Here is a 19,683-nt window from a genome sequence, read left to right as displayed (position 1 = left end):
CATCTGTGACTTTTCTGGGTTGATGTCCCACAAATCTGCAATCTCTAGCATCCTAAAATTTTCAATGTAACTTAGGCTTTACCCTCACAGCTTCACACAATAGCTTCTCTGGGCCTCTTTGCAGGGAATTTGTCCCCATCACACACTGCCAGTAACCTTGGTGAAAACCCCCATCACCCGAGAACTCTTACACTCTCCCTGCCTATGAAACTAGAACCATGTGGATAATGCTACCAAGTTCTTCAGTCTGTTCAAGATGTAGTCTATGATTCACCTATCAATGACCTCTGTGTACCTTAGTAGCTGAAATTTAGAAAACACCTCCAGGCAACTTTTTTGAACAGGAAATCACTCTATCTTCAGTAGCATGCTCAGTTTAGGCTCTCTCCTTTTAAGTAAATTTGTATTTTCATAAGTTGGAGCCTATAATATGTGGAGTTTTGCATTTAGGAAACTATCTGATAATTTAGGGCACAATATGAGATTTCTCTTGAAGACTGCCTATCAATTTCGTCTGAGCATTGGGGTGTGGGAATGAGGATGGTGGTGGGATGGTGGGTGTGTGGGGTGGGGGAGAGTGGGGATGGGTGGGCGTTGGTGCCAGTGTGAACACTGGAAGGGTAGGGTTGGGGAGAGAGCTGTGGCCAAGATGTAAAATAGGTAGATAAAAAAAGAGTGTTGATCTATTTAAGAGTTGCAACTATTTTTTCAACACCTCCCTTGTCTGCAACTTTCAATTTGTTGACAGACCTTTCCTCACCAAACTGTACATTTTTCATAACTTTCTGCTTCATGTTCTGCCTTCTCGGATTCTTTGCCAGGATAAAACAGGAGTGGACCCCGAATTGGTTCCTGACAGAACCCTCACTCTTTTTTGAAAACTCATGAGTCGGGCCCCCATTTTCCATATTTCTCTTGCCATTCTGGTTTTCCAAGCACCCGTTTGAACAGCCCAATTAGTCTCTGCTTAGGACAGTCTAGGGCTTCTCTAGCCCATAGCTCCAAGCTCTCTCACACGTCCCATCCTTCCCCTGCAAAAAACAAAAACAAGAAACAAACTGTTTCAAAAGCCTGAAAGCACAAGATCAGGTTTACCACAGGGATGACCTCACTCAGCGCCATTTTCCACTGCTGTAATCAGATACAAGACAAAAGGAATGTAAAGAAAGATGGACTTGTTTCGGCTCACAGTTTGAGGACATGGTCCATGAGTGCGAGGGGAGCCGTGACAGTGGCAGTGGCACTAGCTGTGGTGGCAATGGCCTGGCAGCAAGTAATATTTCATCAGCAGGCAGGGAGCAGAGAGAGGTGAATGTTGGTTCTCTGTTTGTTCCCCCTCTTCATTGGCTCTGGAGTCCCAGTGCATGCAATGGTACTGCCCACCTTCCTGGTGAGTCTCCCCACTTCAGTTGAACCTACCTGGAAACACCCTCATAGACATACTCAGAGAGTTGTCTCCTAGGTGATTTTAGCTTTCATCAGTTCAGTCAAGATTAGCCATCACACCTTTTATAGGAGAAAAGTAATATGCAGCTTATGGAGGACCTGAAAAGGACAAACGATTGATTCTTTCCCTTTAACAAGGTAAAAAAAAATGTCTATCACTAAGACATTTCTTTCAGAACTTACTGTGAAAACCTGTTAAAAGTAGTATCAGGAGAACACACAAGAGAATAGTTGACCGCTGGCAGGACAGCCACACCAGGGTGTAAGGACAGTGCTTCTTTAACCATGCTTGTATGGATGCTGTAAAGACAAGAATGACTTCGATCAAAACAATGTGTGTGAGGAGGGCCATGTGCAAGCTGTATGAGTCTTCTACACTTCAGTGTAGTTGTTTGGTTTGGCTCTTTTGAGGGGGTAGGGGGACTACCCAGCTTCCAAATAAATCACTCACGGAGGCTTATTCTTAATTGTAAATGTCCAGCCTTGGCTTGGCTTGTTTCTTGCCAGCTCTTCTTAACTTAAATTATCCCATCTATTTTTTTTTTTTTTTTTGCTCCGGTCTTTTTCCTTTTCTTGCTTCTGTATATCTTACTTTCATTCTTACTCTGTGGCTGGCTATGTGTTTGGGTGGCTGGGTGGCTGGGTGGCTGACCCCTGATGTCTTCTTCTCCTTGTTCTCTTGCTGTTTCTTCTTTTTTCCACCAAGACTTCTCCTTCTTATTCTCTCTGCCTGCCAGGCCCATTTATCCTTTCTCCTGCCTCGCTATTGGCTGTTCAGCTCTTTTTTAGGCCAGAGGGTATTTTAGACAGGCAAAGTAACATAGCTTCACACAGTTAAACAAATGCAACATAAACAAAAGTAAAACACCTTAAAATAATATCCTACAACACTTCAGTGACTATGACCCCTAAATGAACACACACTGCCTTGAGTGCTCCTATCGAAGGAATGGCTGCATTGCCAAGGGCTTAGCCTACCCGGTACTGATACTCATCAGTTACATTTCATTTGGCTGAATTTAGTTTTCATAACTCGATGAGAATGATATTTAAGCTCCATTTTTTTTTTTTTTGAGACAGGGTTTCTCTGTGTAGCTTTGTGCCTTTCCTGGAACTCACTCTGTAGTCCAGGCTGGCCTTGAACTCACAGAGATCCACCTGGCTCTGCCTCCCAAGTGCTGGGATTAAAGGTGTGCGCCACCACCGCCCAGCTAAACTCCATTTTTACAGGTAAGAAAAGTAAAATCACAATATTTAGAGGGAGAAATAATTTTCTAAGACTTATTGGATAGTAAATGAAAGAGACAAGCTTTTATTTAAGAAAGAGTCTCTTTCCAAAAAAGTTTTTCCAGTCTCAATCAACAAAACTCTTTGAAATACAGTATTATTACCCATGCCTCTTATTTCTAATTACATACAAGTCACAGTTACAATCCATAAAATTGAATTTGTTTACATTTTAAAAATCCAATTATTACCCAATTTTAAGCTAATATTTATAATGAATGAAAGTATTTGTAATTAAATATCATTTTACAGCTTTCTTTGGGTGGGTAATCCATTACCTTTATTTTTTAATATTTCTTTCACATTTTGGAGATTACAATATAATTATATCATCTTCCCATTTCCTTTTCTACCTCCAAAACTTCCCATATATGCTTATTTGCTCTTTTAAATTTATGACTTCTTTTTTCATTCATTGTTGTTGCATACATGTATGTATATGTACACACACAAACATATTCCTGAATATAACCATCTCAGTCTGCATAGTTTTACTTATCTGTATGTTTTCAGGCCTGACTATATGGTGTGGATAAGCACCTGGTATGTTCTTTCTTGGGGAAGACTATTTTGCCCACTCTCAGCATTTCTTGGTTGCCAGTAGTTCTCTGCGTATGTGTGGTGAAGGCCTCGTAAGATTCCTCCACGTCTGTAGCACGCCTGTTAGTGTCATCGTTGTCTAGCTCATGTTTAGGCAGTCATGTTGGTAGGACAGGTGTAGATTCTGACATTTCTAGGAGACGCAGTCTCAGCAAACTCCCTGATCCTCTGGCTCATACATGTTTCCACCCCTCTTCAGCAATGACTGTTGAGCCCTAGGTGTGGAAGTTGTATTACTTTTATTTCTTTTCTTTTATAATTATGTTCTATCGTTACAGTAACTCTGTAAAGGAGGTTATAACAAATTCATGAACATCCATAGGCATATGCCTGTATTTCCCTGAACTAGATGAATAAATAAACTCCAGAAACAAAGAAAAAAGTACTGGTCCACACCTTATTAGATCATCAACTTCAGGTTGTTGCTGGGTTTTCTTTTGATTTTTACTCATAATGTTTTGATGAGCTCCACTGAATGAGTCATCCTTCCATCTCACCCAACACAACAGATACTAGCCGATAACTCTTCCAAAGCTAAAGAGTAAGTGACTTAGAGATACTCTTTTAGTCACAACCTCTCTCTTTCACCACCATCAGGCAAAAATGCCATTGTCCATATCTTTTACACAGGTCCACCTTCTTCAAGCTAAGCGATCTCTACTAGCTCCTTGAAGGATGTGTCAATCAACTTGGCAGGTTGCCTTGGGAATTATAATATAGGACTAAAACCAAGCCTAATGGTGAGTCCATTCTTATGCTTTGTGTATAATACAATTCTACATTCCCTATTCTTTTTGGTTAAGAATAAGACTATCCCTTAAGAATAGAATAGGCCAAGGTTTATCCTGCCACTCCCTGTGGATCTGAAGATTAAGAGTCAACACCTTTGAAACTAGTTCCTATTATGAACAATTACTTGGTCTCACCAGCTCCACCTCCCTTTCTGTGTTGAGCTCATTGTAAGCTTACAGGAAGTCACTTTCAGACTGAATACAGTTTTCCCCATGCCACTCCCTTGACTCATCTTCAAGTTCTGTTGTGACGGGTGTGACCAATAATAGCAATAAATGTATGCTAGGATAATAAGATATGAAACATTCAAACAGTTTGTGTTAAATAGGCACCTATTTGGCTAAAAAAAGACTATTGATAAATACTCTAGAAAGTCAAAGATGTAGGAGAAAGAGCTTCCTTTTAGGAGAAATTGTTGTAAATGAAGACAGAAGATAGCTGTTCAAATCCTAGAGGCTGAGGCAGGAGGATAACTGTTACTTCAAAGACAACATTTCCACTTATTTGGTCCAATATGACTTCTCAATGTATTTTAAGTCAAAATCAGTAGCTGAGTAAAACAGAAATATTACATTCATGAAGGTAGCATTGAAAGAATCATCTGTAATAGAAAAAATAGAAAATACTCAAAACACTCCATATTAGAAAAGCAGTTTCAGTATTATTGATGAATCCACTCAGTGTAATATAATTCATCTTTTTTTACATAAACATTAAATTGTCAGAAACTGATAAATGTAGGTACTATTTATTGAGTTTGAAATTGCTAAAATAAGTTAGAAATAGGATACTCTAAGAATTAGAAATCAGAAGATTCTCATGAAATAACATTATTAAAATATAGTGTAAATTTTTATACCATGACACTATTGAAATGTGTTGAAGAGATCTGTAAATGAATAATGATGTTGGCAAGTAAATGAAGCTTTCAGGTAATATGTTTAATTTTTAAAATGTATTTCACTCATTCTATTCAAACGCTAAGTGTAGAATCAGGCATAAGACAGGGTCTATGATGAATTTATCAAGAGTAAAGGGGGATCACTTAGTCATGCCAGTGTTGTCTAAACTGCACATTCAATCTTAAAACGTGTGACTGATCACTTGTTAGATTGAAGCCCTGTGGTAAATTCGTTGGTGATTGCCTATCAATTATATATAAGATAAAGTCAAGAGCCTTCTCTAAGAACCTCTTCAGCCTTCCTTTTCAGAAACTCATGAAGGAATAAGTTTTGTTTCTGCCTTTTTCTTTTTTGGTACTAACGCCTGAATCTAGGACCTCATGTAGGTGAAGTAAGTGCTCCACCAGTATACACTTAGACTAGCTTTTCCTCCTCAGGTCACACAATTGATGAAAAGGCTTTGGTACTAATGCCTGAACCTAGGACCTCATGGATGCTAAGTAAATGTTCTACCAGTGACTTAGACAACTAGACTAGCTTTTCCTCCTCAAGTCACACAATTGGTGAAAGAGTTAAGACTGGAATTCAAGTTCTAATACCAGTCTGATTGTATTCCATTTCAACTCTTCAGCATTTATTATTTCCTAGAAAGTAATCCCAGTATAGCCATCCAACTTTACCAACATGTAAGATAGAAATGCTCTTTCCATACTATTCTTGCCTCTGTGGTTTCTCAGATCCATCTCTTCCCTGTAAATACTAATCCTAATCTCAAATTCTTCCCCTAATACTCCACTCATGTATACTCTCTTTTTCTGCTTACTTATCTTCTAGTATCATCGGGCTAAGATGCTTTTTCAGGAGACAGTATTTAGAATAAGAGTAGGCATTTTTAATTCAACTTTTATATCCACTTATTCCATAACCATGCATCCTGTCTGCTCAAGCCCTTCTCTGTATTTCTGTTTTACACATTAAGAGGGGGGAAATATTTTATCATAGAGAAAAGCATATTCAGAGGAGGTTCCTGCCAATGCGTGGGAAGTATTTTCTGATCATTCTTGGATGTCTGTTCTGAGGAGTGAAGCTTGCAATAATAAGCAGATAATAAGCACATCCTCCTGAATAAAAAACGACTGTGACATGTGAAGTGGTCACAGGATTGTGAAAACACCTGCCACCTGTAATCATGTTTATTCATAACTTACCAGAATAACTGGGATTGTTTCTAATTTGTGAGGTTTTCCGGTCTCAGATTCTGGTCCACAAGTCACACTATTGGTTCAAGTTGATTCTTTGAGACTTGTTTTACAAGTTAGGTTTTAATTACATGGGATTTCCTCCTTTGGCTTCAGGTACACATAGCACGAAAGAGTCACTCAGCTGAGTGGGAATCTCAGAGCAGTTGGACACACAGAAGAAAGGACCTCATCATTATTCAGGAGTAAAATGTATAGGTAAGGAAGATCTGCTTTTGCCTCTATAGCTTTACAAGTTTGACTGTGTCTTAAAGCATGTGAAATACATAGATGTTTAAGAATTTGGGGCTGTACAAAGTAATTACAGTCACTTCTCTGAAAACTTGAGTGAAGCTGTTGGGGATTGTTTAAGTAACATGCCTAATGTTGTTTAGCTAGCACACCTGGCTGCTTCTCTGTTTGGGGGCACTTTTTTAAAACCAAATGAATAAACCTAAGGAGATGATTTAGCATTACTACATTCTCTTTAAAGAAGGAAGTATTTTGTTGGTCATGTTTCAGTCTTCAAAAACTGAACTGTGATTATTAAAACAAAATCAGTAAAAAAAAACTTGCTCTGTTGCTTTAGAACTTTTTGAAAATTAAATATTTTTGATTTTTGGCTACTGAATATGTTATGAACCCTAAGGTTCTTTCTAAGAAAGTAAAGGCAAGAGTTCTCTATATTTTATGCAATAATGATATTTCAATTTTGAGTAAACATTGCTACTGTTTAAGAAAACGGTCATTGCTCCAATTTTCCTTCTGGTTGATGAAAAATTATTTTCATAAACTTTTACACAAAAAACTGTCTCATAACCAGCCTTCAGACAGTACTTAATTAACAAACTTATTTAACAACTTTCACACTAAGTTAACAAACTTAGTTAACATAATTAAAATCATTGCATAAGTTTATATATATTCTACATATTGCTTTTCTATCAGCATATAAGAAGAGACAGACCACCCTACCTGGTAGGCTATGCTAAAAGAAGGATCAATTAAAGCAAGAGTACTGTTTAGGTATAAGTGCAGTAGAATGGTTCTTTAGAACATTAGAAATAGAAGAATCAAAAATCAAAATCAGGTTGAATAACAAAAACTCATGCACAATTATATCTATTTGAGTATACCTATAGATATGTGGGAAATAGGCAGCAGTCTACATTTTAAACAATACCATAAAAATAAATTATTTCATATTTTTCTTGGAATTTTTATTTCCACAAATTGTACTTTTGACTACATTTTGTCTCTTAAACAAGCTGTATCTACTGCAATCATTTTCTCTTTTTTATTATCACGAAATATCTACAATCAATAATTATGCAAAGTTGGCTAAATTCTGAAATGTGAGAAAGCATGGCTGGGAAAGAGTGCACGCCATCAGCCTGAGTAAAGCTAAGAACTTCCAGGGTGTGAGGACAGTACTCATATGGCCTAGGGAGTTTTATCAAATTCCAATTTCCCAATTCTTCCACATACTCTGAGAGATCAGGGCATCAAGTCAGGTGGGGGAAAGGGAACAGATTTTTTATAATATATTTTTACCTAAATTTAGATGTATCTTCAGGTAATTCTGAATTATTTTTGTTTGACAATGGGTTTTCGTGAGAGATTTGCTTGCTCTCTTATACAAATTAGACTCTCAGATTTCATCCAAGCTGCCCTCTCCTGAAGGTTGCACACATGACTTGTTCCTTTGTTCATGTTCTTTTCTCTGAAGACAAGACATCCTTGTAGAGACCCTAGAACCTAAACAGCTATGTTGTGAAATAATTGTTACTGTTTTAATTCTATGGTTTTTCAGAATTTCTTAGGTCCACCGAGAGTAGTCATACCCACCAGATAACATGAAAACCACAAGATGAGGCAAGGTTTAGAAAACAGGATGAAGGTTTAGAAGCTGACATCCAGAGCACAGTTTAAAGAAAGATTTAAGGTAAATAAGCCTCCCATGAATAGACAAGTCTTGGCAGACCCATTCTTCCCTAACAAACCATGTTTCCAGTTTCTTCTCTTTTGTTACTATTTATGGTACAATTAGCTGAATATGGAGACGAGCCAAAGCCAATCAGATGCCTTACATAGTAACAAGATGCTGAAAAAACATGAGATAAATTGAAAATAGGATCCATCAGGACCCCAAAATGTGTTTTGCACTTTGTCTATTGTTTTCACTCTGGTTTGTGACTTGTTGTTTTAGCTTACAAAATCCATGCTTAAATCTATGAATCATTAGGCAGAGGGCATATTGCTTTATGAAAATTAGGCAGGTAGGCACCAATATTTCTGTATAATCACGGGACCCATCTAATGTTGGTTTGGGATGGAGAAGTGGTGATGTCAGAAACATCCGCTCCTATTCATTATCCAGGATTACTTTTTTTTTTTTTTTTTTTTTTTTTTTGGTTTTTCAAGACAGGGTTTCTCTGTGTAGCTTTGCGCCTTTCCTGGGACTCACTTGGTAGTCCAGGCTGGCCTCGAACTCACAGAGATCCGCCTGGCTCTGCCTCCCGAGTGCTGGGATTAAAGGCATGCGCCACCACCGCCCGGCCAGGATTACATATTTTATAGCAAGTTATTTCATGTCTATTTCAAATTTGACCACCAGAAACCACTCCCAGGTATTTCTTTAAAATTCTGATTTTTTTCCCCCTGAAACTTTAGCTGCTCTGTAACTCATGAAGTCTGTGATTGGTTCCACTAGAGTAATTCTACCTAACTTTCACATTTCAAGGAATTAAGACACATACAAACTTCATTCTTTGCTGGAACATTATCACTAGTATAAAGATATACAGAACTAACTTCAGTTTAAAAAAGTCCTTCCCTCCTTCAACATTTCTGTTTTGAACAAATTTCTCTATTCCTCATCTCCTACCCTTAATAGCAAAACTCCTCTAAAAAAATTTTAAAGATATATGCATCTATCTCAATTTCATTCTCCCATTCTTCTTGCTTTTTAATTTTTGTTAAGAAAGATATCATTTTTTTTTGAGACAGTGTTTCTCTGTGTAGTTTTGGTGCCTGTCCTGGATCTCGCGCTGTAGAACAGGCTGGTCTTGAACTCACAAAGATCTGCCTGGCTCTACCTCCTGAGTGCTGGGATTAAAGGTATGAGCCACCACTGCCTGGCAAAAGATATCATTATTAACTATAACACACATGAAGTCCAATTAAAGATGAGTACAAACAATGTACTAATAGTACACTGCATATATCAAAAAGCTGGAAAGACATTTGAACATTCTTTACCATAGGAGAATGAAAAATAATTGAGGACATATGTATTATAGCATGATTTAAACATTATATAATACATACAAGTATTGAAATATAACATGGTACCCTACAAATAAATGAACTTTTTCCTCTTTATATATCTGTTAAAATAAAAATAAACAAATAATAACCAAACACAAAATGAGCTATTCTTCTTTCAAAGTTTTTTAAATTTAAAAAAACTTATCATTTTGACCATATTCTTTTACTTCTCTACCCATTCAACTTCTTGTTATCTCTCTCTAAGAAAAAAACCCCACAAAACAAACAACAAAGGTCAAAAACAAATAAATAAACAAACAAAAAACAATAAGATAAAAATATTAGAACAAAGCACACACAAAACCATGGAGTCTGTTTTTTGTGTTTTCAACTAATCCCTAGGCATGAGACCTCCCCTGAAGTGTGGCTGACATGCCCAGTGACACTGCATTTGAAGAAACTGATGTTCCCTTTCCCAGGGCATATCAATTGCAAATAGCTTCGTGGTTAGGGTTGGGACTTTGTGTCTACTTCCTCTCTCATACTGGGATTCGTCTGGTTTCAATTGTCTAGGTCTTGTGCATGCTGAAACAGTATCTGTGTATTCATGTGTATTAGCCCTGTTGTGTCTCAAAGACACTTGGGTTTTTTTTTTTTTTTTCTTTTTGAGTCATCCGTCACCTTTGGCTCTAACCATATATTTTTGCTTCCTCTTCTACATAGATCTCTGAGCCTTGAAAAAGGGGATTTGATAAATCTTATTTAGGGCTGAGGGCTCCAAAGTCAAAATGAACTATTTTTTATAGCAAGTTCTTAGCATCCATGAAATAGTTATTCAACAGGTAAACAGATAAATGCAACATGTTTATAACAAAGACTTATTATATAGCAGTTTGAGCAAATAACTCAGATCCAAATAAATAATACCTCAGAAAAGCTATATAATGGCAATATAACGGGCACTTTTTGGCTTATTTTAAAAAATAACAAGACATATTGTATTTAATTCATGAATATAATACCCAAGTACTCAATGGTCTTACAAACAAACCAAAAAGAGAGGCATTAAATCTATTATGCACGGTTGACTGTAGGGTGGGAACAGGAAGCCAGACTGGAGATGAAACAACAAAGAAGTTTTACCTGTACTGTCATATTTCTTTTATATATATAAAAAAAGAAGAGCTAAAGTGGTAGAGTGTTAGTGGTTTTCTGTTCTAGATGCTGGTACAAGATACTTATTGTCTAATTATGCCGACTAAAGAGGGGCTTACTCATAATAATAATCTATGGAATCATCTTCAGGACATATAATTTAACACAAAATAATGTCCTACTCCTAAAGTTAGACCCAGCTATATAGTTAGAAAGGGCACATTGATGTAAGCTAACACAAACCTGATAATGAAAATATTCAGCTCCTGCAATGTCTGGGGTTAGATTAACAAATGAATTTATTTATATTGAATGCTTTTAAAATTACAAAAGATTTGATAGCTAATAATTCTAATGAGCAAAATAATGGTTTCTCAAAGACATGGACATTTAAAAAATGAATTTATGGCTATTCAAATATCTATTTAAAAGAAATAACATCACTGGTACCAGTGATCTTTTGGGTACCTCCACAAGTATACCATGTCTTTCCGTTTCCCCCTCCCTCCCATGTAACTGCCATCTGTGGGTGATATCTTAATGACCTTCATCTTCTTTATGGTTTTCCATCATCGGGACATATCCACAAAAACATAAGTTTGATTTGCATGCAATGCATAATATGTGATCAAAATTGTCTTGTGAAGTCTGTGTTGGTATATCTATGGTCATGGTTATAAGAATTACATTGTAAGGGTTCCTACAACTGACATCCACCCTGAGCACTCCTGAACAGATTCAATGGTACAAATGCACATGAGTCTTTTCAGGGTATATTTCTGTAAATTAATTGTCTGTGACACAGTGGGCATGCTTATGTTTGCAAATCCTTTTATCCCAGTACAAATGGTTTCTCACTAGCACACCTCCGAAATAGCTCTTAGTTAACTCTTCGTGATCAACCACATCGTAAAATATGGTATCAGTCACCATGCTTATCTTATTTATAATCCCTCCATAGCAGTCCATTCCTTCCTCCATATATGATCTCCACCACACTTCTTTCTTGGTTTCTCATTGATCCCACTGATCCACTTAACTTCTCAGCTTCTTACAAGTTCCTTCTCATTTTTCTGTCTCCCAAATTCAGAGTGCTTTGGAGGACTAGTTCTTCTCTTCTCTAGTTATACTTCCTATGTGGTACTGTCCATTCTTGTGGTTTTAATACTATATAAGCTGGAGGTCTTGAAGGCAATTAGTAGTCCTGGAGACCATAACCATTTATTGAAAAGCAAAATAGTTTTCTTCATTGAAAGTAATCATTAGTAGCTTATAGCAAAATAAGCCATACTTCTGTCTTATTTAATAACTCCTTTGTGGTATTTGTCTTATTATTCTTTATATTATACTTCATATACTCATCACCTGAACATATCTGTTATTTTGAGCACATAATTTATTTGTGAAACTGTTAGGTACTAGAATTATATATGAAAGACTTGTGCCCTGTTCTTGTCTTATTTATTGAAAGAACAACCACTAAAAAATTAAATAAGTGGCCGGGCGGTGGTGGTGCATGCCTTTAGTCTCAGCACTCAGGAGGCAGAGGCAGGTGGATCTCTGTGAGTTTGAGGTCAGCCTGATCTACAGAGCGAGATTCAGGACAGGCACCAAAGCTGCAGAGAAACCCTGTCTCAAAAAAAAAAAAAAGAAAAGAAAAGAAAAAGAAAAAGAAAAAAATTTAAATAAGCAAACCACTGTCCAATTCTAATTATAGTAATGTCATAAAGGAAACTTTAATGGTTTTGATTAATTAAGATTAATGGAAGAAACTGTGAAACATGTTTTGTGGAAATTTCAGCAATACAAAGCAATATTTATTGAAAATACCAACCTTACTGGCTAAAAGACTGCCGTATTAGTGATTGATAATTTTTTATTTATTTTTTTGTTAATAAAAAGACACTGAAATGTGTATTGTCATGAAAAGCATATCAATCTACATGTTTGTGGGAAACTTCCCTGAAGAAGTGTTATTTAAGCAGAAACTTGAATGCATACAGAACAGATTTTATAGTTCTTTTAAGGCCAAATTAAATATTTGGGGTTATATCCTAAGAGAATTGTAAATGTTTCCCATTATAAGAGTAGTCGTGATCATGGTGTCTCTTCACAGAAATGGGAACCTTGACCAAGATAGTACACAAAGACAACTCTAGTTCCCTGTAGAGAAGAAGACACTTGTGGGATAAATCTCTCTTGGTGAATTGAGCCCAGCTGAAGGTTGGTTCAGTATTTAAGAACATGGAAAAGGGTGAAAGTGGGACAAGAGAAGGTTGTGAGAGTTAGAATAGATAAGATAAATACTTTATCTTGGAAATACTGAATGCTAAATGCCAAGTGGAGATATGTGAAGATTACAGTTGGACATTACAGTCAAGAAATTATGCACAGATCAGTGTTTCTTAAAATATAAACTTTGGTTGTCCTCATCTGTCTGAATCTTGAATGTAGATTTTTGAACAGCACAACCAGATCATTTGAAATTGTGTGAATGGTACTGATGACAATTTGCATTTTCCAAACTCCTTTGTTCTTATGCACATGATTGGCTTAAATTCTAACTAAAACTGTCTGAATTAGATCAGCTGGAGAAAATAAACAACATGAAACAACACTAAGCAATTAAAGATGAAGCAATGAGAAAAAGGTATTTAAGAGATTAAGAGAAGGATAGAAAAAGAAAGGTAAGAGTATTTTAGAAAAACGACAGCTGCGTGAGCATGTGGTTCTCAGTCTACGCTGAGCAGAAGAGTTGCCCATGACTCTGATGGAGAAGTGGACCACAGTGTAGGTCTTCAGTGTCAGATTGCTAAGACGATACAAATACAAAGTCTGATATAAGCAAGCCATGTGATACAAGAATACAGACACCCATCAGCCAGAATCACGGGTTTGGAATGTAACTTTTCTTTTGCATTGAATACTGTATGTATCTTATATTGATCATTTGCTCTATTTATTACCAATCAAAAGTTCTGTTAATCACAAAATTGGAGGGGGTTGCTTTAATGAAAGTGAATGTTTTTATGACAATGAAATACTTAGAAGAGGCTATGCCTACACCATATCCAAGTGAGACACGAGTGTTTGAAAACAAGGGCAGTACCTCAGTCATCTTCTATCACACCTCCAGTGTCTAGTGGAATGTTACATACAAGTGCTCAGTAGCTATCGGTGCTTCCAACATTCATTAATAAACATTATATTTATGGAGTACCTATCACACACTGAGTTACAAAAAAATAAAGCTTCATAGAAAAATCTGAGGCAGACCATCAAGTGCTGACCTTTGCAGTCTCACTTGTCTCTCCAAATAGCAGTTTATTCATCTGCATGAGAGCAAGGAGATACTTTTGAAGTTCCTTTCTGATGCCAATATTCTGTCATTCTACAGAATGCTACTAATCATTTAGCATGTTGTTATGAAAAGTACTGAGCTATACAATTGCATTTTAAATTTGTCAAATAATTTTGTAAAAAATGTTAAAAGTATTTTAATTATATATCAGTTCTCTTGCATGTTAAAATTATAACATTTCCAACTAAAATTAAGATTTACATAGAAGAAAAGACAATATTTACTGTTTATTGGACATATGCTGACTTCTTAATATTTTATAAACAGTAAGTCATTAATCATCACAATTCCTAAGTAATCATCCTCTTTTATTTTTTAGTTTTTGCGCAGGGAAACTAAAGGTCACATTATAGTAGTCAAATAGGACTGTGTGACGGCAAAACCCATAGCTGTCACACCTGAAGTTTCTTTATTACCTGTGTAGTAATTAAAGATCTTAAGCTTTATATGTATAGCTTTTCATATGCATTTCTGTTTTATATAAAAACAGAAACAATTGAATAAACAGATGCATTGTTTAAGATCTTTAATATGAAAGAATCCCTTTGATACCTGGTTTTCCACTCAATGTTAGAAAATGTGGCAGAATCGCAGAGTGGATGAGGCTTCATCTCCATCACAGCCTGTACGGACTTACTTACTGAAAACATAGGATGCTATGGTAGGCAACAAATCAGTCAATCCTGCGTTTGTTTTTTGTTTCATTTTGTTTTAATATACCAAACCCTAGCATAGAGCCAACCAAGAACCAAATACTACCTATCCTAGTTGATTAACAAAATTTTAACTCATTTATTCTTATACAACTTGACGTTAACTCTTGTTGCCTCTAATTAGCAGATAAGGATATTAAGGAGTTAGGAGACTTCACAGGTTCACATAACAGGTAAATGATAAAATCTGGATGTGAATCCAGTTAGCTTAGACTCAGTCTAGATTCTTAAGTTACTGTAATGTCTGCCTCCCTCCAGCCCCCATTGATTTTACAGTCTAGTGCAGGACAATTGAAGAGATAGAAAATCTAGCAATTGACATGTGAGCAGACAGACATGTTTTCCTTATTTAAGTAGCATTTAAGTTATCATTATGAATAGAATATGTTTTAGCAGATTATTCTCCCCATTCTTCTCCTCCACTTCTATTATATACTCCTGTTGGGAACATAGTGTTGACAAAGCCTGGGAACCTGGACTAGAGATGGGAGTATCCACTTCATGGAAAGTTCACGGAACTGAGGAGGTCCCTTCAATGTAAAGGAATGATGAGAGAAACAAGTGTGACAATCTCCAGAAACCTCAATGATTACTTATCCAAATGACACGAAAGAAAAATGAAGTCCAGAGAAGGGATTTTTGTGTGTCAAGCAGGTTGAGCTGATCATAGTGGTCTTAGGGGACCCCATGAAAACTGTTTCCCAAGATAAGGGAACATCATGCAGCATTTCTCATAGGGTCTCAGAAAGGGTAATTTTTGCAAAGGCCTTGGAATCTTTGTTTCATAAACCATGGAACTCTGTTCATTTCATTACGAACATAACCATCCTGGGAAAATGGTCCAGAGCAGCCCAGTTATTTCCTTTGCTTCTGAAAACAATATAAGATGGTGCTTAAAAATACATTCATGAGCCGGGCGGTGGTGGCGCACGCCTTTAATCCCAGCACTTGGGAGGCAGAGCCAGGCAGATCTCTGTGAGTTCAAGGCCAGCCTGGGCTACCAAGTGAGTTCCAGGAAAGGCGCAAAGCTACACAGAGAAACCCTGCCTCAAAAAAAAAAAATACATTCATGAAAGTAAATATTACTTAAAAGCATTTGAAATAGTTAATCTTAGGCATGGTCGATGATTCACTATAACCTATCTTTTGTTTTGTCTATGAGAACAATGGCCATTTACTACATAGAATAATTAAATAAAATTAACCATGGAAAATACAAATGGGGTCCATCCCAGCTCTCCTCCCTTAGTTATAGGTAGCAACCACTGGTCAGTTGTTCTAAAAGAATGGTCCCAATCCATTTCTATCATCTCCCTTGACTTATTTCACCCAATATATTTTAAACTGTCTTTTCTACTTCAAGATTTTTGTCCATGAATTTTTATGAATAAAACTTGTACATTTAATGATCTATACCTCAGTCTTCCTCCTACTCCATCAATCATAGCATTTCACTTCCCATCTCTCCATTACTGACCCCAATACTTTAAATGAATTTAAAGTGCTTGCCATACACTCTCCTATTGAAATTAAATAAGGTTAACCTCTTGACAATTATCAAGAACATTTTTAAATCTAGGTCTATATTTGCCAATCAAGTTATTCTGGAGAATACACACATTTGCAGCAATACTACCACTGCCCTGCATTCATTCAGAGTATCGATTCCTCATCTCTTTGGGACGTACTTTGTAGAGACAGTGATGAATGGAAAATAGTACAAATTTCATCACTAAGACCTGAACATAGACACCCCTAATCCTTCTTCCCTTCACTTTCTATAAAAATGAAATTATATGTCACTGTATATTGGAGTTAATATACTTTAATGGAGCAATAAGATAAGCCTTTGAACTTTTTTAATGATCCAAAAGCCGAAGGTTGTCTATTAGATGACTTTAAGAGATAGAGAACTTGTGTGTGTCAATAAAAATCTCTTCATTTTGTCTTTGAAGTTCTGTAGTCCAATTGTTTCTAAAACTTCTGCTGTAAAATAATGTAATACTTGTACATAATTTGGAAGCTCCTTGGAATGGAAGAGTTTTACATCCAAAGTCACTAACTTAAAATATACATTTTAGTAGATAATTCAAATATATATTAAAATTTAAGAAGAAATGACTGCTTTATAAAGCTTTAAGATAGCTGCCTTCTAATATGAAGGTGTATAGCAAAAAAAATTTTTCTTGTGTACTTAGATATGAGTAAACATATTCTCTAAGCCAGATGTGCACTGTTTTCTTTCCTGCCTTGGGCAAGTCTCAAAGTAAAACTTTCCTAATCCCTGAGAACACTGTGTACTTTTAAAATGCTAGGTCCTTCAGATATAAATGTTTATGTGCTCAGATTAGTTTGAGAACAATTCTGTCTCATGGATTCAGGCGCAGGAGGGAAGGAAGAAACAGAGCTGAGGTATAGTCACAGGACGGCATTATTCTACCATCAGCAGCCTGAGTGTAACTGTGAGACTTTGATTCTCCTCTGTAAGATGAATTGCTAAACCGTCTTATTAATAAAAAAACCAAAAGCCAGATATTGAGGTAAAACCTGGGAGATCAGAAAAGCAGAAAGAAGCCAGCCACATTCTTACCACTTGGAAATTCTCAGCCAAAGAGACTTCCTGTATACCCACACCTATATGCCTTTCTGTTCTGCATCTCACTTCCTCTCTCTGCCCAGCTACATTACTTCCTGTGTCTTACAGACCTCCAGACCTCTGTGGTTAGTGCTGGAATTAAAGATATGTGTCACCATGACTGGCTCTGTTCCCCAGTGTGGCCTTGAATTCACAGAGATCGGGATGGATCTCTGCCTCCTGAATGCTAGGATAAAAGGAGTGTGCTACCATTGCCTGACTTCTATGTGTAATATAGTGGCTGGCTTTTTCCTCTGACCCTCAGATAAGCTTTATTAGGGAGCACAATATAGTGGGAGGGCACAATATATCACCCTACTCCTCTGGCATTTTCTCCATTCTGACATGTGACAGGTGAGGGAAATATGTGCTTCACCTTTGGAGGTCTTACCGGGTTCATGAGCAATCTCTAATGAACTGTTGGTGACTCCACCCAGTAAAAGATAATGCAAGTGAGTGGAGTGGGAGGAACATTATCCTAAGAGTTAAGAGCTTTACATTGTGTAAGAAGAAAATCATCCCAAATCGTTGACGCTTTCACTGTTTTGTGTAACAAATTGCTTACCATCCACATTAACGTCCCTCCCCGACCCACCACCTATTTAATATCCCTATTGGAGCTGTTGCCTGCCAACTTGCCTGGAGTGCTGAACTAAAAGGGTTTCTGAGTCATTTTTCTGTCCCTGAAGTTCAGTCCACTTTCATTGTCGATTACTTGCAGAAACCCGCAGCAAAATCAGATTTCAGAAGTTTTATCCCAAGAGACACTCAAGTATTCAATATATTCATTTCCAAAAGAAGCATTTTGGTAACTAAATAACACACATACCATCATGAATATTCATAATTTTCAAATAGCAGGAAAATGAGATTGATGTCTGTAAAGGTGAAAGAACATCTTTTTAAAAATAAAATAAGGAAAAAATAAGACTTGTCTATTTGAAAACTAAATCCAGATAGAAAAGAAATATTATTTGAGCTGTCTTTGGAAACAGGCAAGAAACAAATCTTCAGTCAAGTAGTCATTTTTTTGCTTAGAAACTTGGCCGACTTCATGTGTTTATCTTTCTATAATTCAGAAATACAATACTGACATTATACAACAGTGCCCTCTAGAGTATATGCTTTGTTCCTTCTGGCTAACCAATCAGTTAGGATATAAGACAGCCTGTGTCAGGACTTTCTGAATACTGGGACCAGTTCTTTGACAACAATAGAGACAATGAGATAATTGTTCCCGTCACTTTAAGAACTTATAATAACTGGAGCTGGGGAGGTGGCTCAGTGGCTGAGCGTTTGCCAAACAAGTGTCAGCTTCAAACATCTGCTTCACAGTGCCTAAGTAAAAACCTGGTTGGCACAGGGACCGACAGTAGTTTCACCATAGTAAGCAGAGAGAGGGATGCCCAAGACAAGCTGACTAGCTAGACTAGCAGGAATTCCAGATCTTCAGGTTCCTTGTAAGACCCTGACTCTGCATGTAAGATATAGAGTTATAGAGAAACTCACACAAAGCTGAATCTGATTTTCCACAGATATGTGTATGCACACATGTGAACACAAACACCCATGTACACATACCATACTTGCATACACATGCAAAAATATATGTGCCTTCAAGATACATCTACAAGAAATACCAAGATCTTAAAGTTCCAGAAGTGTTTCTTTTGGCAGTGTTGCTTTCAGACCACCCAAGCAGGCTTTGTTTAATGGTACAACCAGAATGGTACAACCATCAGAATGGTACTGTGTCCATTTGCAAGCAGAAGCTTCATGGCATCACACATGGACACAAGGACCCACTGTCTGCATAGCTCTATAATACCATTAAATATAGCCTTCTTAGAAACACAAATGTAGATTGCAATAGAACGATAAGAAAAACTTATCTTAAAGTTATTAATTGACTTGTTACAGAAACATCAGGTAGTCTTTAGATGCCTTCTGTGAATAAATATAAGATGACTCTATTATGAAATATGCCACATGTTGAGGGAGGGGCAATCTGAAATTCTTATGATGCTGTGTCCATCAATATTCTTCAGTAGTCTACACCATCTTCCCAGATGAACCACTTGCTAGGTGAGGCATAAGTTAAAATATGGATGGTTAGATAGATAGATAGATAGATAAATAGATAGATAGATAGATAGATAGATAGATAGATAGATAGATAGATAGATAGACATGACTGATCCCTCCTTAGTCTAAAATATCATAAATAACAAAGGTCACAGACAAGTATCTGGACATTTTCATTTTGCAGATGATGGTTAAAAAA

At 36.7% G+C, this 19,683-nt stretch overlaps 1 protein-coding gene across 1 annotated transcript in view; it reads left to right on the top strand.

Annotated features, from left to right (window-relative positions):
* Positions 1 to 3,853: 3,853 nt before the first annotated feature.
* Positions 3,854 to 19,683, top strand: part of Tmprss11d (transmembrane serine protease 11D) — a 61,261-nt gene continuing 45,431 nt past the window's right edge. The window contains exons 1-2 of the mRNA XM_028893021.2: positions 3,854 to 4,073; positions 6,383 to 6,484. Coding sequence (XP_028748854.1) covers positions 6,477 to 6,484 — 8 coding nt within the window. The 5' untranslated portion in view covers positions 3,854 to 4,073; positions 6,383 to 6,476. The remainder of the gene's footprint in view (positions 4,074 to 6,382; positions 6,485 to 19,683) is intronic.

Source organism: Peromyscus leucopus, chromosome 10 (assembly GCF_004664715.2).
Source record: "Peromyscus leucopus breed LL Stock chromosome 10, UCI_PerLeu_2.1, whole genome shotgun sequence".
NCBI classification, from domain to species: Eukaryota; Metazoa; Chordata; class Mammalia; order Rodentia; family Cricetidae; genus Peromyscus; species Peromyscus leucopus.
This window is presented reverse-complemented; position numbering and strand designations above follow the sequence as displayed.